Raw genomic sequence first — 27,918 nt, forward strand, 5'->3', positions numbered from 1 at the left:
GACCTACGTTAAATGTGTTAGCTAGCTAACGTTACTAGCCACATGACAGAAAATATGGCTGCATCTGTGCAGCACTGTGTGATGGGCTGCTGTAGAAATATTTTACAGAAGCCTTGGATGCTGCTTCTCTCAGGGATCCTAATAAGTTGTTGTGTGACAGATATTGATGCAGCCCCGGAGACTGGGAAATGGACATTTACCATTGTCAATGTAAGTATTGTTATCAATTCGTTAACACAAACCTGTCTTATTAACGTTAGCAAATATTAGCTATCGTTAACAGCCACCGTTGTGCGGCAAGCTCGGTGTGATACTTCACCCAGCCTAATCAGTTAGGGAGTATGTGCCAGCTTTTTAGCAACGTCTATCTTGAAAGTGATGCTTTTCGTTTTGTGTTGCGACTCTTTGTGAGCCAAAATGTGATTGGGATCTAAGGTGGTCTCTTTGATGGAGCCTGCCAGCTGCGCTATGCTAGCTGGCTAGATAGGTAGCTGCTAGCTATTTTAGTAACGTAGTATGAATACTTTTATCAACACTAGCTAGTCACTGAACTTGGATACCAATCATTATGTTAACTGATTCCACCAGCTATCTAGCAAGTACAGGGTTATGACAAACACTTTCAGTTGTTGCAGACAACTATGTGTTGGGATTTGTTATTACTGTAGCTAACCGGCTAGCTTGTTAGCCAGACTATAGGCAACTCCTAGAATCTAAATGTCTTGGCAAGCGTCTACAGACAGTGGGAATCATAGATGTTATGGGAAAAGTTCTTTTGAAATAAGTAATGCTTTTGTTGTTTATTATTTCTCTATTTAAGTAGTCCTACAGTATATTACCATTTCATGACACACACTGAATTATTTAACCCAAGTTAGCTTAACTTCCCATTGAAATTACCTCTCCAGTGTCAGTGGAAAGCTTTGTAAAGCGATAGGCTTACACCAAGTAATGTCATTAAACCTGAACGACACGTTTGACTGATAATAACGAGACATTTGCAATAACAGTGAGTTGAGCCTTTTTCATTTTTGCTGTAAATATATCTATGAATCGGCTTTTATTCCGTTTTAGACATCCAAACCGTTTTTTATAAGAAAATCCATGTACAGTGGAACAGATATAACATTGACAGGTATGTGAACTTTTAACTAATCCTTCAACGTGTGTGACTTTTAAGCGGAGCATAACAATATCACAAAATAATGTTTCTTTTTCCACCTATTCCCTCATTTTTCAACCAACAGCACACACAAGCTCTTTAAAAAAATATTTGTTTAATATGGAACTTATTCTTGCTGTCTTATTTCCATATCTCAGTACCATATTTCAGCTGTCCAGAAGAGGTGAAATTCACCATTCATTGGTTTTTAAAGTTCTACCCTTGTCACAATGAGTTCAACAACCTTGAAGTAAGTCATACTGCTCAGTGAGTGTAAAATGTCTGCTCATGATTTAATAGCATAGTACTGTACATATCTGTCACTGCTAATACACTGCACATATATTATTTATAAAACTATAAACCACCTTCTGTAAACCAACTGTATACTACTGTCTACAGTACAATCGTGCCCTGTCTATGCACCACCTATACTTTGTATTGTTTGCACTTTGTATTGTTTGCTTTTTTGCACTTCTGTACTCTGCACAATGACAATAAAGTTAAATCTAATCTAAGATTAATCTAGTTTAATCTAATCTTACTGTAATTGAACAGCATTGTGATTGCGATAATAATAATTATTGTTGTGGGGGCTTCTGTCTTCAGGAAATGTATGAACGGACTCCTCTAGCCAGGGGTGATGGTCTAGACCCCAGTCCATTAGGTCGTGGGGAATACCTTGAGCATGAGTATAAACCCATAACTTGCTATAAGGGGATGTCCATGTTTGCCAGTCTAAATGTAAGTTCAGTCCGCACTCAAAGTGTGGAAGTTGCATGTGTAGATGCCTTATGTTTTTTTCGTTCCATTACTAAAACTGCACCCCTTATCTGATTCATTTTCATGTAATTTCTTTCTCTCCTCAGAAAACAAAAGCGGAACCCCGCATTGTAGAACCACCACTACAAGACAACGCAGTACATGTGAGAGGTCCCTTAAGTCCCAGTTCACAATATTTGCTTAAATGGAATTTCAGTATTCCTGAATGTATGAGAACAAATTTTGCTTAAATGGAATTTCAGTATTCCTGAATGTATGAGAACAATATTTGCTTAAATGGAATTTCAGTATTCCTGAATGTATGAGAACAAATTTTGCATTTTTGTTTGTTTCCCCATTTGTGTCAAATTAGAAAGAAAACGACACCAAGTGGTTGACTGAAGAAGCGGACAAACAGGGAGTTCCGGTAAATCCCTATTTCTGGAGATTATGCAAATACTTTTGTCACCATGAAATGTTTACATTGCGCTATTTGCAAAATAGTACAATACATTCAGTACAACTGATTCCAGATCATTTGGTGTCATATTAAATAAATATTAAGATGTAAGTTAGTAGTTTGCAGTCCATGAATTCCCCATAATTTGATAACGGCTATCTTCCTAAAGGCTGATGTTATTGCTACAACATGGAGAGACGGTCCTTACTTGCTGGTAGTCAAGATAACGTCAACCAAGCCAGAATCTGACTGGAATTTGACAGGTGAGCAGGACTGCTGTAGAACTAGATATCTTGTGCTGAGCTGCAGATATAGACCCTTTCAACAAGGTAAACAAAAACAATGCTTGAACGTTCTATTTGGGCCCCAATCTACTTCCTCTGCATTAAGATAACATATGGAATGTTATGTCTTGTGGGGCCAACTATGATGCTGATAATGGAACTCTCTTGAAAGGGTCCATAGACAAACTTAACTGATTTTGAATCCTCAATATGTCCTGAGTAAGGGAAAAAAAGCCCCGAAGAATCCCGATAGGGGAAGGTTTAAAAAAAGACCCAAATACACCCTATTCATGCGCCTATTCAGTTTTTTTCTCACGTGAATAGGGGAAAAAAATTAACCTTCACATATCACCATGAAAATTACTGAGTGTATTACTTGCATCAAGACAAACAAAAAATGTATTATAAGTTTTTTGAAATTGTTTGTTAACATGGGCAAACAGGGCATAATGTATTTACGTATAGTTAATATAAAATACCACAACGGAGCTAATAGTCCAGGCAAAGGTCTAACCCAAAACTAATTGCAACAGAATTTATTTTCACATTTTTATATTTCAATTGGTGATCTTTACACCATAGTAAAAGACCATGAAAATCCAGTTGGTGGAAATATGTTAAAATGAGGGTTGTTTTAAGTATATATATACTTATGCATTATTCTTCAGCAAATACTGACAAAACTGTAATTAGAATGTTGTAGAATACACATTCTAAAGGATATCTGACCCCATCTAACATTACATGGAATTTTAGAATCTTGCATTGTTGAGAAACATTCTTTTATTTTCAAAGAGTGAATTTCTTTGGCTTATTTCAGACTGGTTTGTTGCAGAATTGGTGTCTATTTTTACATTGTGGCCCATTGAATCAATGGAAATGGTTGTTGAATCTTTAAATAGAGCCAAGTGTGTTTTTGCATTTTGCAAGTGTTCCACAATATGTAATCTGTACAAACACATAGTCAAGCATTATTCAGCCTAGGAAAGTGGTTTTGGTGTTTACGTAATCTGATTTAGAGGTCACTGAAACATACAGTATATCACACTAAAGTATCAGTCCATCATTTTGCAAGTCTTATAGTAATTGACCTCTTGCCCAGGGGTTGACTGATATACTGTCTGTCCAATCAGAGGGGCCTGTATGATGCCCCTTTACTTTGCACAATTTTTGTCTAAAACAATAATCGGACAGCACAGTATGTTTATGTTAGTGAATGCAGGAAAATTGTGAAGGCAAAGTTGAAGATGGACATGATCATGTCCTAATTCGACAGAAGGGTGCAGATGGGATAACTGCAGTTAGCCTCCAAGTGACTCTATTGTTGTGACATCTGGCAAAAATGCTATACTAATAAATATAGTTTAAGATGAATAATTAACAATGCATGCCTATGCATGGGTCATGGTTTTACCAAAGTCATAGAACAGTCAAAACTATACATATTCTATAATATAAGTATATGCACTGTACATGAAATATAGCATCAATCAACTTATGTCCCATCTTCCTCCATACCATGCATAACACATACTCTATTCTGTAAAGGCGAATCAAGTGAACAGCTGATACATTTTGGCCTGCACTATTAAGGGAAACAAATTAAACACCCTAAACTATATATTTTCTGAAAGCATATACCCTCCAGAGGAGATATAACACCATCTAACATTTCCCATCTTCCTCCATGCCATGCACAATACACTGCCCTCTATTCTGTAAAGGCGAATCTAGTGTAAAGTGGATACATTTTGGCCTATACTGTCCAGGGAAAACAAATTAAACACCATAAACTATATATTTTCTATAAGAATATACCCTCTAGATGATATATAATACCAGTTAAGACATGTATTATCTTCCTCCATGCCTTGGACAATTTGTTTGTCAAATGTTGCAATTAGTTTTGGGTCACTATACATTAGCTATACATAATTACATTATGCCCTGTTTGCCCATGTTAACAAACAATTTCAAAAAACTTATAATACATTTTTTTGTTTGTCTTGATGTAAGTAATCAACTCAGTAATTTTCATGGTGATATGTGAAGGTTAATTTTTTTCCCCTATTTGCATGAGAAAAATTCTGTATAGGCGCATGAATAGGGTATATTTAGGTATTTTTCTAAACTTTCCCCTATTGGGATTCTTCGGGGCTTTTTTTCCCTTACTCAGAACATATTGAGGATACAAAATCAGTTAAGTTTGCTTGTGTTGCAATTTGTTCAACCCTTTCTCCTAAAATGACTGGACTAATATCCAAAATGGCAGGTGCCAGGAACATGTGACAGACAGAAGTAAAATTCTCTTGTGTGTTTGTTTCTGTGTCTCCAGCCGTTCTGGTGATGAAGGGCACACATGGCTTCATCTCTGTCACCGAGTGGCCCCTGATGATTGTGAGTTACATCATTCTGAATACACTTTTTTTTCGCCTCGGAGATAGAATAGTCCAGCACCATGGAGTTTTGGTGGTGGTCTCTGTTATAGTTAATGTGATGCTGAGCCATTACCATGGCAACCAGCTAAGGAACTCACTGCAGGATCATTTATCTGCCACTCTCATATATCTCATGAAATGTCTCATTCTGCATGGCTCAACTAATTAGATGAGGTTGTTCAGCAATGCAATCAGTGATGATATTTGCATAAACAAACATAGGGTCACAATGTATGAAAATGGCTGTCTGTGCTTCAATCACATCTTGATAGCATTGTTTCAGATCCAATTTGGTGGTGTGCACATGGAAAATTACCATTACGATTGTGCAAATACTTATGGACCTGTGTGACACAACAGATTTTACATTCAACAATTACATGAGTATGCCACACATGTTAATTCCCACTCTCTGTGTGCCCTGTCCCCATCGGCCAGTTCTACATGGTGATGTGCATAGTGTACATTCTCTACGCTCTGCTCTGGTTCGTCTGGTCCTCCTGCTACTGGAAGGACCTGTTGAGGATCCAGTTTTGGATTGCCGGCGTCATCTTCCTGGGCATGGTGGAGATGGCCGTCTTCTGTGCCGAATACGAGAACACCAACGCTGTGGGGGAAGCCAGTGAGTGGACGTTATAGTCTCCTGGTGCATTAACAGAGTGTTGCATAGGCCGTAGTCCTACGGATAATAACTTGTTGGTTTACTAATGACTGTCTTGCATACTTTAAGTTGGTCAGAGAAAAAAATGCTAATTTTGTAAGTTGCGTGTCGAGCTATGCAGTGGCTTTTAGCTTTCAGCTATTTAGGACATTGCTGGCATTCAAACAATCTGGTGTGATCATTTTGCAGCCCAAGGCCTGCTGATCTTCGCAGAGCTCATCTCGGCACTGAAGAGGACTCTGGCTCGCCTGCTTGTCATCATTGTCAGTCTGGGATATGGCATAGTCAAGTGAGTCTCCTTGCCACCAATGTCCAGAACCTGCACGTCTTCTGGCAGTGTATCTGACTCTGTTTCTGTTCTTGTGTTTTTGCCAGTGGGCATCAATCTGCATTTGTGTGAGTGTGTGTGTTTGTTTGTATATGTTTTCTTTGTACACAAGGATTCATCTGTGTGTGTGTGTGTGTGTTCTAGGCCTCGCCTGGGTACAGTGATGCACAGAGTGGTGGGCCTCGGGGTGCTATACTTTGCCTTTGCTGCCATTGAAGGTGTCCTGAGGATCACAGGGGTAAAGAGCAGCTCCAGCTTTATTACACACACACACACACACACACACACACACACACACACACACACACACACACACACACACGCTCTCTCTGACACACACACGCATACACACGCATACACACACACACACACACACACACACACACACACACACACACACACACACAAACACAAATTCAAATGAGACTGCTCATGACGGTGATAAATGATGACTCTCTGTCCTGTCCCTGCTGGGATGCCTGAGGGAGGTGCTGCTAACAGTCACAGCATTTAGGCAAGTGCACAGCGTGCAGCAGGACTGTGCCAGCTGGAGAAGCGGATGAATTGCCAATTTGGAATATTCGGCCACCCTTTCCAAAGTGTGTCCATTCATGGGGCCACAGATGCCTTGCCGTGTAAAAGCGGCTCTCTGTTAGTTTTGGTCACTTTACAGAGTGTGTCCAGACAGAGGAATGTCTCTTTGAGACAGTGGTGAGGTTATGTTAGTGCAAATTGGTGAACGGACTCTATGAACGGTCCATTGGTGGTCACACATTGCACGTAGTAACAGGTTGAAGACGGTAACATTATTATTTACAAAGGGTTATGGGTACCTATGCTTAGATTGTATTTTTCTGTATCTGAAAGGGTCGGGACAATGCGCCTAATCTCATAGCGATCATCGGTCTAGCCATGCTTGACTCCTCTGCCACCTGGTACATATCCTTTGGATGGGTAGTTCAAGGAAGTAGCACACCCTAGACACATTACCCAGAGGGCAATGCTAGTGAGCAAAACAGCTTGGTAATAAGGAATCTAAACAGTGTTTAATATGTATAACTGAGCATGATCTAGTTTTGATGGGTACGTTGATGGAGTGCATTGAGGGTAGATTGCAAGTGATAATTGGTGGCTTCTGCGCTGGTATGAGGTAATTCTGTCTCGCCTCTCTTTACCATCCATTCTGTCCGGCTCTGCTCCTGGGGTTCTGCTCTCTTTGGGTTCCGCACCTGTTCCCTGTCTCTCTCTCCGCCCCTCCCTGTGGACTCCTCGATGGTCACCGTCAGGCCAAAGACTCTGACCTGGCCCTGCTGGCCAACATTCCCCTGGCTCTGCTTGACTCCTCTCTCTGCTGGTGGATATCCTTTAAAGCTGCTCCTCTATCGGGCTCCTCGCTTCAGCTGGTGTGTGTGTGTGCGTGTGTGTGTGCGTGTGTGTGTGTAAGGGTGTGTGCGCGTGCGTGCGCGTGCGTGCGTACGCGCATGTGTGTAAGAGCGGAAGAGAGATTGGTGGGTAAGTATAGGGGTTAGCCTATCAGGCTGAAGTGTAAGAGATTGTTATTGTGTTGGGTGGTTACTGTATGTTGGATGTGCATGTGGGGTATGCACGGGTCTGTCCTGATGGTGTTTGTTTTGAGATGAACCTCTTCTTGAGCTGTGATGCGTCATCCATCCTTGACCACCTTATACATATTTGTAAGCTTGGCCCAAACCATTAAGACGCTTAAGCTGAGGAGGAACCCTGTCAAGCTGTCCCTGTATCGACACTTCACCAACACGCTCATCTTCGCGGTCATTGGTAAGTACGGCACGAGTGAAATGCAGTGAATTGAAAGGTCAAATTTTCCCACAATTTTAAATAGTTTCTCGAGGTCTTGCTAAAACATCCCTGTCATACTTTGGTCAAAATACCAGAGGGAAGAAGCACCACATAATCATCATTTTCAGCCCTGTCTGAAGAGTTTAGTTTTCTCCTGACTCCTCATCTCTATCCTTTGTTTCAGCCTCCATCATTTTCATGGTGTGGACCACGAAAAAGTTCCGCTTTGCAGATTGTCAGTCGGTGAGTTCAACTGATTGATTTTGCTTTTGCAATAAACTACACGATGTAACTCTTTATAGAACATATGCCTGAGGTGTGTGATGGTCACACAGATTACACCTTAACTGTCAGGGTTTCACATTCAACATGTTTTTCTCTCTCTCTCTCTCTCTCTCTCTCTCTGTTTCTCTCATTCTCTCTCTTTCTCTGTTTCTCTCTGTTTTTCTTTCTCTCTCTGTTTCTCTCTCTCTCTTTCTTTCTCTTTCTTATTTTCTCTCTGTTTTTCTCTCTCTCTCTCTCTAGGACTGGATGGAGCTGTGGGTGGATGATGCTTTCTGGAGGTTCCTGTTCTCCATCATCCTGCTGGTCATCATGTTCCTCTGGAGGCCCTCTGCAAACAATCAAAGGTCAGCTTTGCCTCAATGTGACCAGCCATACACCATGATGTCACTGCTTTAACTTGCTGTCATTTCTTTCTCTTTGTTGCTAGAGTTTCCTCATAGTATCTGCTCTGCCCCCCATACATGTAGCCTAAGTCAGCATTGAGGTATGGTCTTTCGATGGTGAATGAAATCAAGGCTTTCTCTGTGTTATGACGTGCTTAGGTATGCATTCACACCTTTGATGGACGACTCGGACGACGAAGACATTGAGGAGTTTCTCGTGTCTGCTAATATGGGTATGGTGATGAGAGGGTTTAGGAGATGATGAGATCTTTCTGAGGGTGGCGTGGCTGTGAGTTGCTAACAGTTGTCCCTTCTGTCTGTCTGTCTGTCCTTTCTGTCCAGCTGATGGCATAAAGCTGAGAACGTCCAAGAATGAGACTAATGGAACAGCAGCCAAACCTGCGGCCAACCCAGTGAGTATGAACCAGACCACACCGACACAGAGACTTCCATTATATCTTAACATGGGCAGAATCACATCAGTCCATTGGTAGCAGTTTTTGCATTTTCTGCTGATATTTGAGTAGTAATATTTGAGACGGTGTGATTTATTTTCCACCCTTTTTCACTTTTTCAGAATATTGTTGGTATTTTAGACACACCAACAAGACTCATGTACACATGCATCGTTACACACACACACACACATTCATACACACCTGTCTCATGCAGTTTCTGCTTTATTACAGGATGATGACTTGAAGTGGGTGGAGGAGAATATTCCTACCTCGCTGTCGGATGTGTAAGTGGCCTGCCCTGTCCTCTCATTCCCACCAATAAGAACTGCCTTGGCCCAGTGGGACAGGTCTTCTGTTAGCCACTAGCTGTGAATGATGAAAACCACCCAACAATGGAATGGAAGCATTCTTTGTCTTTAAAATGTAGAGTTGAATTTAAATTGTACATAAAGGGTAAATTGTGTTACTGTGTCTTTTTTTAGGGCACTTCCTGTTCTTCTGGACTCTGATGAGGTTTGTGTTTCCTCCATTTGGACCTACTTCCACTTAATTATGCCCCTGTAGCACTACCTGTGCACTGTTCATTCATTTGTTTTTGTCCTTTTCATGCATAGGGAGGTATTTTGTACGTCTATTCATTCTTCGACATGCTTTTCTCTCTCTCGTTTTTTAGGAAATCATGACGACAAAATACGAAATGTCCAAGATGGAGTAGTTCTCTTGGAGGAAACAGTGCTACACTGCCCTCCTCATAGTGGCTCCCCCATCGGACAGACCACCAGTGGCCGCTCAAGAGGGACGTATTAACACTAAGCAAAGCCAGGCTGCTGTGGCTGAAGCAGAGACAGGGGCAGGAGAGGAGATCTGCCCAGCTAACAACTGATGGCGGGTGCAGGCCTCGAGCGTGTTTCTTTTCTCTCTTTTTTTTTCATTCTGATGGTGGTTATACCTCAAAGTTCCTTCATGAAAGTGTACAAGTCACCATCTTGCACCTGGTGATCTGACCATTGTTTAAAAATATGTTTAACCAACGTCATTCAGTAACGTTTTCAACAAACAAAGCTACCCTCATTTTGTCCACTATACGAGGGAGCTAAGAAAAATCTTAGCTTATCATGACCGTGTCTGGTTTGTTTATTTGTTTTTTACTTCTGTGTGTCCCGTTGGAAAGTTTGCGTGACAGGAACGAGTAACTTACGATGATGAGTGGCAGTTCTGGTTGACCAAAGTCGAGATTATATTTCTTTCTTTTTGTTTGCATACACTAAGTGTTATTTATGTGTCGGTATGAAGCAGGTTTGCTTCGGTTTGAAAATGTAATGTGAAATACTGTAAATGTGTCTGAGATCTTTGTTTGTGTGTGTGTGTGTGTGTGTGTGTGTCTCTGCGTGTGTGTGTGTGTCTCTGCGTGTGTGTGTGTCTCTCTGTGTGAGTGTGTGTCTGTCGGCTTGTCATGCTGTCACAGGCTGGGCCTCAGAGTTTATATACGTGTTGTGTGTAAGCTGTGACTTGAAATATGCATAACTGCTGTGGGGCGTGATTGTAGCTGCAGTGTTAATGCAGCACTAGGTGTGTTAGCTTAAAGGCCCTGCCCATCTTTGGACACTACAGCAATATAAATGCTTTGATTTTTAGAGCTAGGATAGTCCTCCTTCAGCTCATCAGCTTTTCTTTTTTCCTTCTGCTCATCAGTCCTTGTATGTTGTTTATGTAGAAGTGTACTTAACGATCACAGAAACGCCTTGGTTAATTTATTTCTGCTTTTGTTGTTATGACATGAATACTCCTGATCCTCATTCTGTACCCTGCCTGTTTTATGACTGTACTGTACAACCTTCAATATTAATATTTCTTCTTTTTTTGGGGGGGGGGGGGTCATGTAAATATGTGATTGGATGACTGTTATCCCTTTCCAAGAGATGTCCACAGAGTGTGGGAAGAGTGTTCTCTACCGAAGTCAGAGGTCGTACAGAGAGCTGTGTACTCTGTAGTTTTTTTTTTTTTTCTAGGTTCAGGGTATATTCTGTATATCCTGTGATGCACAAACTGGCTGAGGTGGCAGAAGACTTGGCTGGAGATGAGTTTCACAGCATCTTGCGGCATTTTCATTTTCAGGACTGATCTCGAGTCTGGTTGATCATGATTAGCAGTGTGGTTTGTGGATTTCATTCAGCAGAAGCATTTCACTAATAGTTGAACAAAGTAGTCTTTTCCATTCCATCCTCTAAGAAACCTCAAGTTGGTGGCTGAGATATTACAAATCCATTCATTCTAGACAAACTCCTATTTTTACCAAAAAATATGCTTCTGTGTGATGTATGAACATACAAAGCATGTTTTTCCATCTTTATAAAAAATGAATTTGTTTTGGTTAAGTAATGAATAAACGGTTAAATATTTATATCATGTTGTTTGGTGAAAAGCATAAACATACTCCTTGGTTTACATATAGCTCCATTTCTCGGCGGTGATAATTTCCACTATTCAGATACTGCAAATATAGCACAAAGAACAAGTTAACCCCTGTTAACTTCTCCATTTATCATTGCAGTTTTGTTCAATAACCTATAGGAACTTTGACATATATGTTTACAGATTGCATTCGACATCTGTTTCATACAGAATTGTGAGAAATCAACCTTTGTTCTGATGGGCATCATCTCGGATTTTGGCCCCTGTATTTGTGCGATTGCTTACCTTTAGACCAGCTTGATTCCACAAGGGGGCATCCAAGCTTCAATATCAATGGTCCTTCATTTATCTGAATTTCACTCAAGGTGGGAAAGTAGTACAAAAAACTGAATGATAAGTGTTCTCAGTTGTAACTGAGTTTTAAAAGCATTTGATTCAAGAGATTCCTGACACGTTTATATTGTGTGTAAACATAATCAGTAGCCTACCATAATATGGATCCGATTTACAGAGGACACATTCAGAGTAAACAAGTTTTTGTTTTTTCTGGAATACACAGTATTTTTTGGTTTTCATGTTTTTTTTTCTTTACAAAATGTCTAGATGTAGTGTCAAACCAAAATATCAAAATCCAAGACCAAATCACCCATTTGTGCAAACAAGCAGTCATAAGCCATTAATAAGCTCTTTGTACTTGCTCAGATAATCTCTGTTGAACGATATCATGTGATAGCTTGTGGCAAACAAACTGCTTACCGCGAGATGGAGAAATGATTCACAAACATTACTTGCTCTTTCTAGGCATTCTAGAGAGGTTGCTGATCAAGCATCTAAATGGAGTTGCCATCAAAGCTGAGCTGTCCACTCAGAAAGACGCTATTGACTCCCACGATGACCACATTTAATGTCGGGTCGATGAAAGCAAAGAGAACGGGTCTTTAAACGCTGGCCAGCAGAGGTAAGTGAGCTCTCCACCAGAACAGCTCTGAGACCTCTTCATAAAAAAAACACTGACACGATTCATCTCAAATCAACCCACTCATGTCTTAGCACAAGCTCACCTGGGGTCTAGCGCTTGAGTGAGGAGCGCATCAATGACATCAGCCTGAGCCACAGACACAGGCACCTCTGACTCTAATCCCTGGACACCACTCCTCTCTCTGGCCCTAAAGGCCTCTTTCTCCTGATAAACTCTCCAGGGGCCGTAACCTTTGACCAGCCAGATTGATGCAGGAGCCTCTTTGGGTGGGTTGTGTAAATCTTCGGTTGAAGTAGATTGGGGTTAGAGAGGGTGTGTTTTGGTGTGTGTGTGCGCGCGTGCGCTGGGGTGGGCTCCAAGGCCACAGGGAGTGGATTATATGCTCCTACAGAGTAACCCTGTTTACCTTAGTGTATGAGTCAAAGTTGACTGGGTTCATTGTATGTGCCCTTGTAAAGTACAAATATGTAAGTGCACATATGACATTGTACATGGGCGTGTTAGACAGCGGCAAATAGTCCTCGATTTATTTTTGCTTTACAGTAATTTCCAGAAAACACAGTCAAGGGCTAATATGAAAAGTGGAATTACTGATCATTCTCAAATGTCTGAGGTAATGATGACCAATAACCAAGAATGATTTTTGAGAGCGCTGTCCATCATCTTCTAGTGACCTCTTCCACACTACACACCTCCCTATGGACAATTGATTCCAATGAATTTCATTTAGGAGATAAAGTACAGCTGGTAGTTGAGGGACTGATCACATTTATCATTCTCTTATTAGCTCTTCACATTATTGATGTGTTTATTTCTTACTGGAAAAAGGCGAGCTCTTGTGAAACCAGAACCAAGCCAAGCAAGTTGGTCAATGGGGGTTCTGGGAGGGCTGTAAATGTTTCCATAAACATGATTTGGACCATGAAAACTGTTCTTGGAGGCAAGGGTTTGATTTGCAACATTCCGTGCAAATGGTGGAATTTGTTTATTGTTTCCTCATGACAGGTCTTGGTGAATGCAGAGCACAGAATAGGGATAGCTTGGGGGAAAAGGCAATGCAAAGTCAAATGAATGCACAGGTACAACTGTGTATTCATTGAACATAATTCATTATTTAATTTAATATTTTGTATTTGTTAACCATTCTCCAAGTCTTGTGTAACAAGACGTATCTTATAATAATTACATTGTATAGAGGGGATTGAAGAAACAATACTTTGGTGGGTTTGTGATCAGTCTCTACCCCTGTGATCTGAAGGTGTCGTGTGGCCGTTTGCAGATGGCTGAGATAGGCACACAGGGACAAACGGACATATGCTCACTCTCTGCTCTCACTCGCCTTTTGGATTCCCTCCCAATGTACATTTCTGCATGAAAAGTGATCCTCTTCTGTGACCTCTCTTTCCTTTCCTGTGCAGTGTATTCCGAACAAAAAAAAAAAAATTCTCTTACGGACTCCCCTTTTCATTCTGAAATAACTGACTGACTAACAAACTGTGCGGCCCCTCTGTTTTTATAGAGGGACTCAGTGGGGGGAAGAGAACGACTCTAGTGTTTCAGGACTCAGTGGATTTCCCAAGAATTTCATACGACATTCCCAGAATGTCCAGGAGCAGGGAGATTTGAAGGAGGATAGATGGCGTATCTCTCAGCAGTACATATGTGATGTGTAATTTGGAGGGCTGAACAAATACAGGCAACCTGAATGTATGTAGCAGATATCACCAAATATCACAGATGGTTGTTTCAACCGAGTTCTTCAAAAACCTCCATCTCTACCTTATCACCTACCAACCTGAACACTATATTGTTCTAAACTGTTATGGTCCACTGGCTTGCCACATAATATTATGAGAGGATTTTGAAAGTGTTTTGTCAAAAACTGTTGTCAAATTGCTTGTTGCAAACTGTTGTGGTATTGTGTTGAGTTGTATGTGCATTGTCATGAGATGGTAAACATGTTGTGGATGTTGTGAGGGCAAAAATACTGCATGTGTTCCGAGAAGGCTGTGGAATTGTTGTGTAGAGATTGGAAGCGCTGTAAGAGTGATGTGACTACCATGACAACACTGTTGAGATTGTTGAGATTAAAAGACTGATTTAAGACTGTTATAAGAGTGACGTGAGAGCATTGTAAAACTGTTATTAGAGCGTTATGACATTGAAATGAGAATGACGTGAAAGCATTGTGTCATTAGACTGACATCGGAGCACTGTAAAAACTGTTGTGAGAGTGACGTTCTAGAGCATTGTAAACTACTGTGGGGGAGTTGTGAGCATTGGAAGACTGACGTCGGAGCATTGTCAGGCTGTTATGAGAGTGACACAAGAGCATTAGGAGAGCGTGCTGTGTGCTAACACAGTCCTGTGGCCTCTGAGCCCTGGTATGGTTTTGCCTCACTGTTGTGACTCTGTGGAATCCGCTGTGTTTATTGCCCTTGGCGAGTGGTGCTTAGTAACACACTGTCCCAGCGATGTCTCACTGCTGGGAACTTCAAGAAACATGTGTGCATCCGACCGTCTGTGGATGCCTGGGCTTCAAAGGGAGACAGTGATCAGCGGGCTGGGCATGTTACTAATAATTGCGCACGGCCGTTAGAGTGCACCGTTGTTCTGTGACCTGGCTATACCGTCCAGGGCATGTGCTTCTGGGGTTTGTGGTTCTTTTGATCTCCTTATTGCAATTTAAAGCCACAGACATAAAGTGGAGGAAGAGTTACAGTAAGAAAGGGACGATTTGTGAGAAACAGAGAGAAAGGGGGGGTGGAGTGAACAAGAACATGTGTTCAGCATTACCACTTTTTTCTCATCTTGACATGTATAATTTAAAAACACACTGAGGTATCCTTTCTTAATTTCCTGATAGTTACTGTGCTTGTCAAAGGGACAAGGCCAAAACTAAGTTCTGCCATCTTTTTTTTGTGATTGTAACAGTTTACTCATAAGACCAGTATTAGTAGCATCACAGCAGAAGTGATGCTCCATAATGATCCATGCTTCACTCCATATTCACTGAAAACACGATTAAATAATATCCAAAACCAGAGACTAGTGGTGGATACATGTCTGTGTGTGTGTGTGTGTGTGTGTTTTCTAGGCCTCATCTGGGTACAGTGATGCATAGAGTGGTGGGCCTCGGGGTGCTATACTTTGCCTTTGCTGCCATTGAAGGTGTCCTGAGGATATATCAACTGAATATAAAAATGTGTGCAATACAGACAAAATAAAAAATGACAAGAGGCACAAAGTGATTAGTATATACCTGATACAGAACTGGCTGCCATCATGCCCAAGTCACACAGACATAGCAAACTGCAATATAAACAGTACCCATTGAATGTAGTCCTGGTTTTATCAATAAAACAGACAATACATGTGGTAACATCCTCAAATGAACTGATTAAAACCATATATAAAACACGTATTGCAATGGTTTGAAATTTGCATCTTCAAATGTATAGCATCCAGTAAGAATACCCAGGAAGTGTTTGTTGTCTCTTATAGTAACGGCAGTGCAAAATCAAGAGCAGAGGTGCACGCTGCTTTGGCAACCCAATCGCTCTCTGGAGTCGGGATGGTTGCTTGGAGAAACTAAATCTTTCAACTACATGCAACTGTTTGGTATGTTTTTTAAAAAAAGAAAAAAAAGTTAAGTATGCACACTGAGCTACTATTATATTCATTTACATAAAATGAGTACCACACACACATACTTTCTAGATGCACACACACACACACACACACACACACACACACACACACACACACACACACACAGATTTCCACTCACAATTAACTTTGTTTTTTTGCTGTATATAGCATCTGATCACCCATTCTGCTGATATTTGTAGGATAAAATCCAAACATCAGTGTCAGTACTTCCTCAGAGATTTGTCACTGTCAATAATAAAAAAAAACCAAAGACATTTCAAAACATATATACCTTTCAGACTAAGTACAAAAGATATTCAGTCAGTCACTCACACATGTGAATGGGAACAGACATAATATTTGGATATCATGTTGTTCAACCATTCCACTTGATGCCCATAAACACATACAAACTCTATATACAGTATATATAGTATATATCTCACAACTTTTTGATTTGTTCATTGGCTGTGAGGCGAGCAGTTCAGAAGTTGTAGGGCGACACGAGTATGTGCACTTTGGCCACGTGTTTGGCCTGTAAGGTGCGCTCGGCGTACTCGGACATGTCCATGTCCACGCTCACCTCCTGCGGCCCGCCCAGCGGCTGTACCAGGATCAGCTCGCCTGTCTGCCGGTCTGAGCGCTGCATTACAAACAGGCTCCGGGCGTTGCCGCCGACGATGCTGAAGCGCAGGCTGTCTGGCCCTGGGCGGCCCGGGGCCGAGGCGGTGGCCATGCGGAAGAGTGTAGCAGGGGTCTGCAGGCTGGAGGGCAACGACAGGTAGTGGAAGGACACCGTCTTGGCTGCCAGGTGGCAGGAGCGGCTGTCCATCGGACATGGGTTTCTCTCACACTGGCTGTATGGTGGACAGAGAAAGCAACCCAGCAGTCAGCAACCATAAAAGAAATATTTCTAAAAGAACCTGGTTTCTCTCACTCACAGCTTTCAATGATTCATGTTGATGAATTAGATGTCTGCATTAGAGACGGTAAGGTGAATCATCTTGAGAGATGAATTGGTCTCTTTATTGCAGTATATCACATGTAGCACATATAAGAGGAAGCAACAGAAAGCTTGCGTAACAAGGCACAGATGGACTGCTATATGTCAGGATAATGAGGGAAATAAATCTTTATTAAGTCATAAGCTGTGTTTGAGACGCAGCCACTGCCTAGTGATGTAGTCCAGTCATCTATATACAGGATTGACCAAAAAAACTGAGGTATCATGTGCCAAATTATTCTCTCACTTTCTCTCTTTACATATGGTTCCAGTCCACTGTGTTTCTTCAAGGGAAAATGTACTGTTATTAAATATGGATATTCCCCTTTCTGATTGCTCCAGTCCAGTCCGACATTACCGGACCGTTATTGCTTTCAAATTACCTAATTTGTAAAGGGCTGGCAATGAGTGCCATTTCAGAACCAAAACCACTTTAAAGCAGCAGCAATATTGTGTAACAACGTTGTGCTGAGGGCCAACCACTGAATCCAATATCTGCGCTAGAACCTAATAACAGCAGCAGTGCTGGCCATAATCACAGTAAAAAACCCACGGATGCCCACTCACAAGGGTGAGGTCTTCACGTAGCTGACATTGCCGTGTGAGCGCGGGCACTCCGGGCTGACGCACTGGAAGGAGCCGCCCGTGTTGATGCAGGTCTTCCCCTGGGAGCAGTTGTGCTGTTGCGTAAGACACTCGTCCACATCTGGGCTCGGAGAAAGAGGGGATGGGAGAGATGGAAGGAGGGAGGGAGGGATGGTAAAAAAAACTAAGAATGTGTGAGAGAAAAAAAGAAGCAGGAAAGAAAGGACTGTGAAGTGAGTGTGATACCCCGGCCTTCTCCCTGATGTTGCTCTTGAGTGACTTCAAACAAGATGGAGGGAGGGACGGTAGGCGGGGCTTTGGCTCTTTCCTCTCATTTGCCCCAAGCCCCATTGCACGCGGCGACATTCCTGCTGCTGGCCAGCTATGAGGTCATTTGTTCCAGAGGCTGGCACGGCACATGCTTGGTGCGGGATTTAAACCCTGAGCCTGTGCCCGTGCAGGGCTACGCGGAGGAAGTACCCCAACCCTGACCCCACCTCTCCCACCACCACCTCTCCACCCTCTCAGTTGTTTTTGTTAGCCATCAGGCTTCAGCAGACCAAACCCTCTCCACTAATGTCTGTCTTCACGTTCTCCATTCCATCACCCTCCTGTCTTTGATTAACCACCCTCTTTTGGGGTGAGCTCACAGCTTTCCCTGAGTAAACTTTGGGTAAAAAGTTTACTTTTTCTCTCGCTCCCTCTGTCTCTCTCTCTCTCTCTCCACCTCTCTCTCTTTCTCTCTGTGTGTGTATTTGTGTTTGTAAATTTTTGTGCCCGTTTGTGTGTGTGTGTGTGTGTGTGTGTGTGTGTGTGTGTGTGTGTGTGTGTGTGTGTGTGTGTGTGTGTGTGTGTGTGTGTGTGTGGAGTACTGTATATAGAGTTTGTATGTGTTTATGGGCATCAAGTGGAATGGTTGATATCCGAATATATGATATCCAAATATTATGTCTGTTCCCATTCACATGCGTGAGTGACATATGCCCCCCAACCCCCTAACCCCAATCCCCCACCCCCCCCCCCCCCCCACCCCCGTGCGCCCGTCTTGCCCGGTCACTCACCCTCACAGCTCCGGCCGTCCGGCAGCAGCCTGTAGCCCTCAGGGCAGGAGCAGCGGTAGGAGCCCGGTACATTCACGCACGCGTGGACACACAGCTGCCCGCCACGCTCCGACTTGTACACCTCGCACTCGTTCACATCTGGGGAGGACAAAAAGAGGAGTGGGGGAGAGAGAGCGAAGAGAGAAAGAGAAAGGGAAAAAGGCAGAGAGAGAGAGAGAGAGAGAGAGAGAGAGTGAGACCATACTGTACAGTGAACACGTGCGTGTTACATATGACGGCAGCTGTCGGACATGTGGCTTTCATAAAGCCACTGCAAAGAGTGGGGTGGGGAAGACAGACAGGAGGAGGAAGTGGATGAGGGTCCGTTTACAGGTTGAAAGGTAGAACTCAGCCTGAGCCAACACGACACGTGGGTAGGAAGAGAAGCAAAAAGAGAACAGGCAAAAATGCCTGGATGAGAGAACACAGCAGTGTGTGTGCGTGTGTGTGTGTGTGTGTGTGTTTGTGTGTGTGTGTTTGTGTGTGTGTGTGTGTGTGTGTGTGTGTGTGTGGAGGCCCACTCTCAGCCCCCACCCCACCCCATTCAGATGACATGTTTAATGGCTTATTGAGTATCAGGCACCTTGACCATCAGAAAACCCCAGAAAAAATGGGGCCATTAAATACTGTTAATCTTACTCCATAAATCAGCATGTGTCCTGGAAACTGTCTCTCTCTCTCTCTCTTTTCTCTCGTCACTCTCTCCCCTCCACTGCACTTCTGATCTACTGCACCACAGGAGCAACACATCACACCACCGCTGGAATGTTTGACAGCCTGACCTCCCGCGTGATTGGCTGATGACCTGGGACACGGGCGCCGTGATTGACTGAGGGAGGCCTACCCTGGCAGATGCTGTTGTCGCTGGTGCCGCTCATGTGGAAGCCGGCGTCGCAGCTGCAGTGCTGGGCCTGGTCCACCTTGGCGCAGCGCGGCCGGCGGCTGAAGGCCGGGTCGTTGGTCACACTCCACTCAGGGGGCGCTGGACGCAAGGAGAGAGGACGCGAGAGAGAAAACTTAACCTTCGGCCTATGGCTCGACTTGGGCCTATGCCACACTGGGCCATATCCAAATGGTAAGACAGAGAGGTAGAAAAACACATATTCACACAGACACACACACACAGACACACAGACAAGACAGGCACAAGTGCATGCTTTGAGTCAGTAACATAGGGACATAGACAAAGACACAGGACATGCACCTCATGTGGACACAAACACAAGGAGTATGTTTGAACTCTCTGTACAGTGTTCATTCAGGATCATTCAAATTGTTCAATTTGGTTCATTTGGCCATTTTAAGGTCGAAAAAACAACATCATTCATTTTATAATGTTCTCTCTAAAAATCACCTGAATGAAAGTGTACAACTACAACATGGATAGACATATTTGTAGAACATATTTATCATGCTGCTATCATTCTATTCATATCTAATTCTTTTGTTAGTGCTGTACAAAACTAGTGACTAAACAATACCAGTCATCCCTCTGGAAACAATGGTGTTTGTGTCTTTTAATAAGAAATGCCAATGCTTGTATTTTAATGTATGTTTTGTGTTAAGTTTCTGTTGTATGTTGTTGTGAATGGACTATGAATCTGACAAGAAAGAGGAACTGATCTGAACACACACTCTAACATGCACATTATCACATAAACACAGAAACAGTCAGTGAACAGGACAGAACAACACAGTCGGTGCTGAGATGTGGACAACAAACTATATCAGACATGGTGTATATTTCCTGCTGACCGTGTTTTGTGTACTCACCTGTCTGTGTCTGGTGCTGGCAGTGAGTCCCGCTCCAGTTCTGTGGGCAGGTACACTTGTACTGGTTGGTGCCCTCCACACAGGTGCCTCCATTCTGGCAAGGGTTACTGGCACACTTATTCACATCTGTGTGGGAGGAGGAGGAGGACACACAACTCCATCAAACCAGTACATACAGTACATGACTGGTGGCTGTTGGCACTATATGCTGTGTGATGAGGGGGCTTAATGACACTGAGGGGCTTAATAACACTGAGGGGCTATCTCTCTGGATCTTATCTCTTAGCAGCAGCGCTTAATTAAAAATGCCCCGAGTGGAATAGGGCACAGTATCAAGTATCAAGAATGAACAGGCTATGGTGAATGACCTTTTTGCTATGGTGAAGTTCTCCTGCCTGCTATGACAGAAACATAATCGTTACTAAAAAATGAGCAAATGTACAGTAATGATCAATTATATAATAGGCTGATGCGTTGCAATGGCTGATTTTAAAAAAACCCTGAAGCTTGGTGAAGCTTGCCAGCTGTGCAGTCACTCCTCCAGAGTATCCCAATTTCAAGCACCAGTAGCTCATTAGTGTCAGAATGTGATTCATCTACTCAATTATAAACTACTTTGAATTATTCTGCCAGGGCTGTGCTCAACCAACACCCTTAAGACTTCAGTCAAAATCACAGGAGTGCCCTGGCAACACTTTGAATAATGTTAATCAGGACTTGGAATTGGACTTGGACTTACATGCTAAGGAATGCAAAGCTATAGCAACAGCTTTGTTCAAATGGTTTAGCTGACGACAATTGTACTTGTTTTTTTGTTTTTTTTTACATTTTTTTTTACATCTATTGCTGCTTTGAAAATAAGTGATGTTTGTTGAAAAAACTGCATAATTTAAGTCACTAGATACACACAAAGTACAACTGGACTGTTGTACAGGTGAAAGGGGAAATAACAGTGGGAAGACTGTTGCGACATGAAGCACAGAATGGCAGCTTTTCTGTTTGTTGGGCTGGCACTGGTGAGGTCTGGTCCTTTGAAGAGAAGATGGTGGGCAGTCACCACCAAATCTCAGATCTTGAGGCATGGAATTCCGGACGATTCCACTTCTAATCCTTCCTTGTTTATTTGCCTTCCCTGGAGGCCAGGGTCAGAATGTTTGCAGCTGTTCGTTTTTTTTTTCCTTCACAAAAAGGTCCGTTTTACTCTCTGGGATATCTTAAAATGTTTTTCAGCATACCTTGGTATTTTTATCCCCATCTCAAAGGTGCTTTTTCACGCGTGGCTTCTAATTTTAGGCTCAAGTTCGACCCCCTCCTGGTAGAAATGCACAGAGATGATATTGTGCATGTTGACTTTTAAACTATTTTCCCCCTTTTCTGGCTGTCTCTCTCTCTCTCTCTCTCTCTCTCTCTCTCTCTCACACACACACACACACACACACACACACACACACACACACACACACACAAACACACCAATGGTCTAACTTTACTAAATGGAATGTCTCGACCAGGCCCAGCAAAGGAAGCCATCAATAGCATACTTAGCATAGTTACACACTATTAGACCATGGAGCAGATTTAATGAAAAATGCATGGACTTAACCCCTCTGCCTACAGGGAGCACTGACTAAATAGGGGGAAGTGGGGGTCTCGATGTCTGGGGACAAGCTCTGGAAGAAACATGACCGCTGGGTGATTCCTTTACAGTAGGCACAGGGTGTGTGTGTGTGTGTGTGTGTGTCTGTGTGTGTGTGTCTGTGTGTGTGTGTGTGTGTGTGTGTGTGTGTGTGTGTGTGTGATGGGGAGGGGATGGTGAGAAGCATGGAGGCCATTGAGAGAGTACAGAGGGCGCCCCCGCCAGGAATGCACTACAGGTGTTTTTCTGTGTTTTCCAGACATTTAATGCCACTTTAACGAGAGCTTCATTCAGTGCGTCTCAGAGCGCGCCTCCAAGCCTCAAAGAATGGCCTCTTTCTTTCCCATCCCCTTATCTCTCTCTCTCTCTGGATTTTTTTTGTTCCTCTGTTCCCCTCTCCTCTCTCCACAGAGCCACTTCCCCATTTAGAAAGGCATTCACAGGACTCCTTCACCGAGGTCACTCTGAATGGGGAAGCAGAGGGATTTCTCCCAGTGTTACGGAATACCCTGGCCCATCCCAGACGCCCCTGGCCGAGGCATTCCTGCGATTCAGGGAGAGGGTGGCGGAGCAACGGGCCCGGGGAGAGAGCAGCCTGCCACTGTCCAGACTTCTTTATCCGCCAACACAAACACGCCGACACTCAAGACAGACGCCTTTATTCTCCCCCTGCAGCGGACACCAAGCAGGTCTCCATGGGGCTCCATGAAGAGTAGTTTGTTTCCAAAAGCAGGGTTCTCCAGGGACCAGAGGCATTCAAAAGTTGAAGAATCCTCTATCTGATTTGCCAGTCGCTGTTAGGAGTCATTTCAGTGTAAACAATCCAAAAAGCTATTTGATCAATGTGCTCTCAGTCAAGTCCAATGGCAATAGCTGTGTAAGGTCATGAGAACTATCTCAAACTGAGTAAAGTGTTATGTAAGCTCAACTGAAAGAAGTCGACAGTTCTCCTGTTGAGGAGTGAATTATTTTCCTGGTTCCTTCTAGAATTCTACGCAAACAATCTATAGTTTCAGTGTTCCTTATACAGTCTATGGGGAAAATCTCTGAGGGTAATTGTGACATCATAATGTGGAACTCTCGGTTCGCGAACATTCTAATCACATATTTGTGACCGTACTCCTCAACAGGTTAACTTATCCTAGTGAAGTGTAAGACTGCCGGAATCTACTGTGATTACAGGGAATTTTGGGAATAAACATTTACCCATCTCAGTCACCCTGGAGACAGACATCTTCCAAACAGCAAAATATTCTCATCTCTCCCTCGTGAACACTACCACAAATGTGTACCCTGTAGTAAAACATATGTGAGGTTATGAAGGAGTTACCTTTGCAGATGGCGTTCGCCCCACTCCAGGTGCCATCCTCCTGGCACAGCCGTGTGCCAGCACCCACCAGGTGATAGCCCGGGGCGCAGGTGAAGTGGACTTCGTGACCGATTAAATATTTGGAACCAAATTTCCTGCCGTGTGCTGGGGCCTCCAAGGCTGGACACGTAAGAGGTGCTGTGGAAAACACGGAGTGATGAACAAGAGAGTAAGAAAGAAAGAAAGAAAGAAAGACAGAAAGAGGGAGAGAATGAAATGAGAGAGGAAGACAGAGAGTGGGAGACATTCATGGACAAATTATATGTTAGTTCGCCCAAATGCTGTTTCAAGCCTGGGGACGTGCATGGCACTGTTTGCTTGGTTCTTCATGGGAAAAGACCTGAAATGCCTTATTTAATCCAAAGAGATTACTGGACAGGGGGTATGGGGCTGGTTGGAAAACATAAGAGAACAATGTGCGTACAGATACTCTCCAGAGTTAACAAGCCAGTATTTTCCGCCTTGTGAAAACCTTTCTTTCAATACTGGTGAGAACACTGTGTGCCCTTGTGTCCTTTTTTTACGATCTCTTTGAAGATGTCAAAACATACCATGTCCAAAAAACATACAAGGTCCAAAGCATACAGTACAGGTCAGTAATATAAAACCATTTAAAATGTACATGTAATGGGTTCTTGGTCTAAATGAGCTAACTCTTTTGTCTTGGAATTAACTTGTGATTTCTTTCTCTCTCTCTTTCGCGCTCTCTCTCTCTCCCCACATGGCATCCCCATCAGATCTAGAGGGTTTACTCTGGGGGTTTGAAATTGCTCCTCATTTGAGCCAGTGGTGGTTTGATTACTGTAAATGCACAGTGACAACCTTTGTTCGCTGCAGCCAAGAGCTCATGTGCAACTCTGTGAAAGGGCAGTGCTCTGTGTTGTGCTGCCGGGAAAAAAGTGGCCCTTGATGGTTCCCGTGTTTGTTGCCAAACAACACACTTTCCACTTCCCCTTCCTTGGGTCGGCCGCAGAGCACATGGAGAATTGTAATGGACTACGTCTTCAAACTCATCCTCTTGGATGAATGGTGGAACCTAGAGGCAGGAAGTCATTTTATGCACCCCAGAGATTGGAAGAATTGCTCTTTGGTGTGAGTGAACTGTACACTCTCCTGCTTACAATGGAGATCGCATACCAAAACAACAGGCTGCCTCCTTCACAGAATGCTTACCAATTCAAATCAGACACCTTAACCAGGACCCTAGATCCAATTGTTTTTCTCGATAAACAACCAGGCTGGAACTTGAAAACATATCCAAAACAAGCGAGACACAAATGAGACAAGTATGGTGGTCACAAATAAATATATGATACCTCCACTCAGCTAGATGTTTTACCACTTCATGACATGCATTCCTTTGGTTTGGTATAGGATAACATGCCCTTTCCACTGATTTTTTACAAACTATGTCTGCCTCTATCTGCTTCATCCTAGAATATTTCAGACCGCACTAGTCTCAGCACTTCAGCACTTTATGACAGGGATTCAATATTCTGGTAGTAAATGGTGGCTGGCCTTCCTTCTAAATACTTCAATCCTGCTAAAACGAATGCACCCTCTGTCTTTGAAACTCAACTGCAATAGAATTGTATTGCAGGCTGTCCATGATACGCAGGCTATTCATATTTTTAACACATGCTTTTGGAATCATGAGGACATTCTGGCTGCTGTCCACCAAACCTTTATGTCCATCAGTTTTACCTGTCTCCAGTCAAGGAAAGTCATACTGTACTCACGGGCAGACTCGTCAGCCTGGGGAAACTTGGATACGGAGTTCTGCAGGTTGGCCAGTTTGGACTTCATGATGCGCAGCCCTTCTGTGAAGCGCATCTCTTGGCCCTTCAGGAACTTCTCCATCTGACGGAGGATTCCGACCACTCGGTGCTTCTCCATGCAGGGCTGCTTTTAACACACACACACACACACACACACACACACACACACACACACACACACACACAAAACACCATGAGAGGGTTCATTAATCACTGTGGAAGCAGCATATTCACAAAACCAACTGTATGTTTTGCATACAGAAATGCATCACCACGACAGACACTAAGTGGTGATGTCGAGGACAACTTTGACATTGCATATTGGCACACTCCACCAACCTCCCCACAATAACCACACACACAAAATCTCCATTTCAGTGTTTGATAACACAATAGACCAACTTTGGAAATGGAGAAACTTCTCTCACTGAAAGCTAAAACAATGCATACAAATGCATAGCGCTGAATGTTGTTCATAGCGCTGAATAATATTAGTGTTTTTCGCTTAACTTACACCATTACTCACGAAAGCTCTTAAAAGGGCTACTGTGTTACAAGTCTTTTCTCTGACTGGTGCTCAAAAGCTGGTGGGCAGATGTCTCAGGGACCTTAGTCCAAAAGTCTGGTCTCTACTGTATATTTTTCATGGCACATAAACCAGACTTGTTGGGGAGAGAGTGTGAGCTCTAAATGGACTAGCCATGAATTCTGCATTTTAGGGGCGTCTATGACTAAACCAGGCAGTGTCCAATGCACACAATATAATGTAAGATGTTCTTCAAATTCCAGTCCTTTCAAAGAGCCAGCCCAAATGAAAGACAGCAGAGCAAAGACTGTAACAGGGGCTCCTTGTCATCCACTAGCACAAATATTCCTCCATCACACTCACACACACACACATTTTCAGTGGGTGACAGCTTACAGACAAAGAGCAGATGTATTCTCACAAATACATTTTGGTTCTGAATATTGGCCAATTGGGTGCTCAGGCTTCTTCACAGGTGCCACATTTAAGACAGGTGCTCCTCGCAGTAATGCAAGCGGGCCACTAAAATACTGATCTGGCATGGCACTTGGTGATTTAGAAGTTTTCCCTGTGTGAGGACAGTTCAGTTCAGTCAGATGTTATTCTCTCTCTCTCTTTCTCTCTGTCCTCTGTTTTCATATCCGTTTAGGGGAAATGCCGACAGCTGACTAGTGAGACCATGTCCAGATGGGGCAATGTGGATGTGTCTCTGACACAGAGATATCCAAAATCACCAAAAGAACCTCATTAAAAACTACTATAAAAACACCTGTTTAAATCATACTCCAGAATGTCGATATTGGACCGAGTAGGCTATGGCGCTGACAATTGCTACCAGTAAAGGTTGGAAGAGAGATTAGATGGATTGGATTCATGCAAACTCCAAATTCAGAAGGATGACTTCAACTACAATCCTTTTTAACAAAACTGGCTGTTTTGTTGAGTGGGAACAAAGCATGGTCTTGAAACCATGTGCTTGGGGCTCTTGTAAATGATGCAAAACAGAGCATGTGAAGGTCTCAGGAGCTCAAGAGAAACACTTTCAAGGCAATGGAATGCACATACATGATCTACTCAAAAAGGGGGTAAATACATGCAAGCATAACACCAAAACCATATTTCAGGAAAAATTGCACTCTCAGAGCAGGTCTGAGTAAGTCTGGTGAATACACCACACCACAGGGCTTTCTGTTGGTCCTAAACACCTGATGCTCATCTTAAAAATATGAAGAAAGCCATGGCACATTGTTTCATTACCTCCAAATGACATATGAGGCGGAACATGGCAACTTGGCATTTTCATTACATTTACAGACAGACACTTGTTTGAGGTATGACACAGTTGGAGACTTACCTGCGTCCCATCAAAACAATTGCACACCGTTGCAAAACACAACAGTACAAATAAGCTGTTGTTATTTATAAGCGCCATGTTTTTAAAGTCCACTGAAATCTTAGAAAAATGTATCCTCTTGGAAACAGTTATAAAATCCTCATGCGTTTTGGGGGAGTCGACTGGGTCTGGATCCGTTTTGCGCAGGTTGTGTGAAAGTATAAAGTTCGGCGAAGATGCTCCCCATCAACATAACACAGCAGCTACAGTAGGGTGCGCAACCGGGAGCTCAGGCGGTGAGATTGCAAACTGCTACCTTAGCTTCCAGTCTCACATATACATGGATGTTGTAATCCCTCCCACATCACCTCAATAGTCTCAAATTCTTTCTCTGGCGCTTGTTAATGTTCCTTCTCCTCCTTGTTCAAACGATGTGTCATTGCTGCCCAGACAGCAAACCATCTGGCTGTTCATGGAGCAGAACATCACCATGTGGATGAGGGTAGACTAATATCTGAGTCCCTTTGCTCAGGCTCCTCATGTAATAGCCTAGCCAGGAGATTCGGAGATCATTTTATTAAAACTTCTCGTCATCAAACTTCTCGCCAACATTTCAATGCCAAAGCAAGGCGAATGTATTAATATAGCAAGCAATACACAACATTTAAAGTAAACTACAAATAAAAAGATGAACAAAAATATAAAAAGATTTCGAAAAGCACGGTCAATTAAAA

General features: G+C 43.0%; 2 protein-coding genes across 6 annotated transcripts; one reads left to right on the forward strand and one right to left on the reverse strand.

Moving 5' to 3' along the window:
- The first annotated feature begins 15 nt into the window (after positions 1 to 15).
- tmem87b (transmembrane protein 87B) lies at positions 16 to 11,440 on the forward strand. 2 transcript variants are annotated; one of them, XM_042065848.1, is made up of 20 exons: positions 16 to 210; positions 1,075 to 1,135; positions 1,321 to 1,412; positions 1,772 to 1,906; positions 2,032 to 2,088; positions 2,298 to 2,351; positions 2,554 to 2,647; positions 5,004 to 5,065; positions 5,545 to 5,728; positions 5,957 to 6,056; positions 6,240 to 6,333; positions 6,963 to 7,034; positions 7,784 to 7,892; positions 8,098 to 8,156; positions 8,439 to 8,542; positions 8,741 to 8,814; positions 8,924 to 8,994; positions 9,271 to 9,323; positions 9,522 to 9,552; positions 9,713 to 11,440. In XM_042065848.1, exons 1-20 carry the CDS (start codon positions 43 to 45, stop codon positions 9,752 to 9,754), a joined length of 1,716 nt encoding a protein of 571 aa, XP_041921782.1. In that variant the 5' UTR covers positions 16 to 42; the 3' UTR covers positions 9,755 to 11,440. The 2 variants fall into 2 exon arrangements, with proteins under 2 accessions (XP_041921782.1, XP_041921781.1); XM_042065847.1 differs by lacking the exon at positions 6,963 to 7,034 and adding an exon at positions 7,382 to 7,453.
- A 4,237-nt stretch (positions 11,441 to 15,677) lies between these two features.
- LOC121685369 (fibulin-7) lies at positions 15,678 to 27,893 on the reverse strand. Of its 4 annotated transcripts, XM_042065852.1 has the most exons (9): positions 27,206 to 27,893; positions 25,287 to 25,452; positions 23,509 to 23,685; positions 20,543 to 20,668; positions 19,614 to 19,826; positions 18,731 to 18,868; positions 17,652 to 17,790; positions 16,665 to 16,938; positions 15,678 to 16,327 (listed from the first exon to the last, which is right to left on the reverse strand). In XM_042065852.1, exons 1-9 carry the CDS (start codon positions 27,281 to 27,283, stop codon positions 16,325 to 16,327), a joined length of 1,314 nt encoding a protein of 437 aa, XP_041921786.1. In that variant the 5' UTR covers positions 27,284 to 27,893; the 3' UTR covers positions 15,678 to 16,324. The 4 variants fall into 4 exon arrangements, with proteins under 4 accessions (XP_041921786.1, XP_041921783.1, XP_041921784.1 ...); XM_042065849.1 differs by having other exon boundaries at positions 15,678 to 16,938; XM_042065850.1 differs by having other exon boundaries at positions 15,678 to 16,938; positions 25,287 to 25,449; positions 27,206 to 27,892.
- Positions 27,894 to 27,918: the final 25 nt, after the last annotated feature.

The sequence above is a fragment of the Alosa sapidissima genome, chromosome 16 (genome assembly GCF_018492685.1).
Source record: "Alosa sapidissima isolate fAloSap1 chromosome 16, fAloSap1.pri, whole genome shotgun sequence".
NCBI lineage: Eukaryota > Metazoa > Chordata > Actinopteri > Clupeiformes > Clupeidae > Alosa > Alosa sapidissima.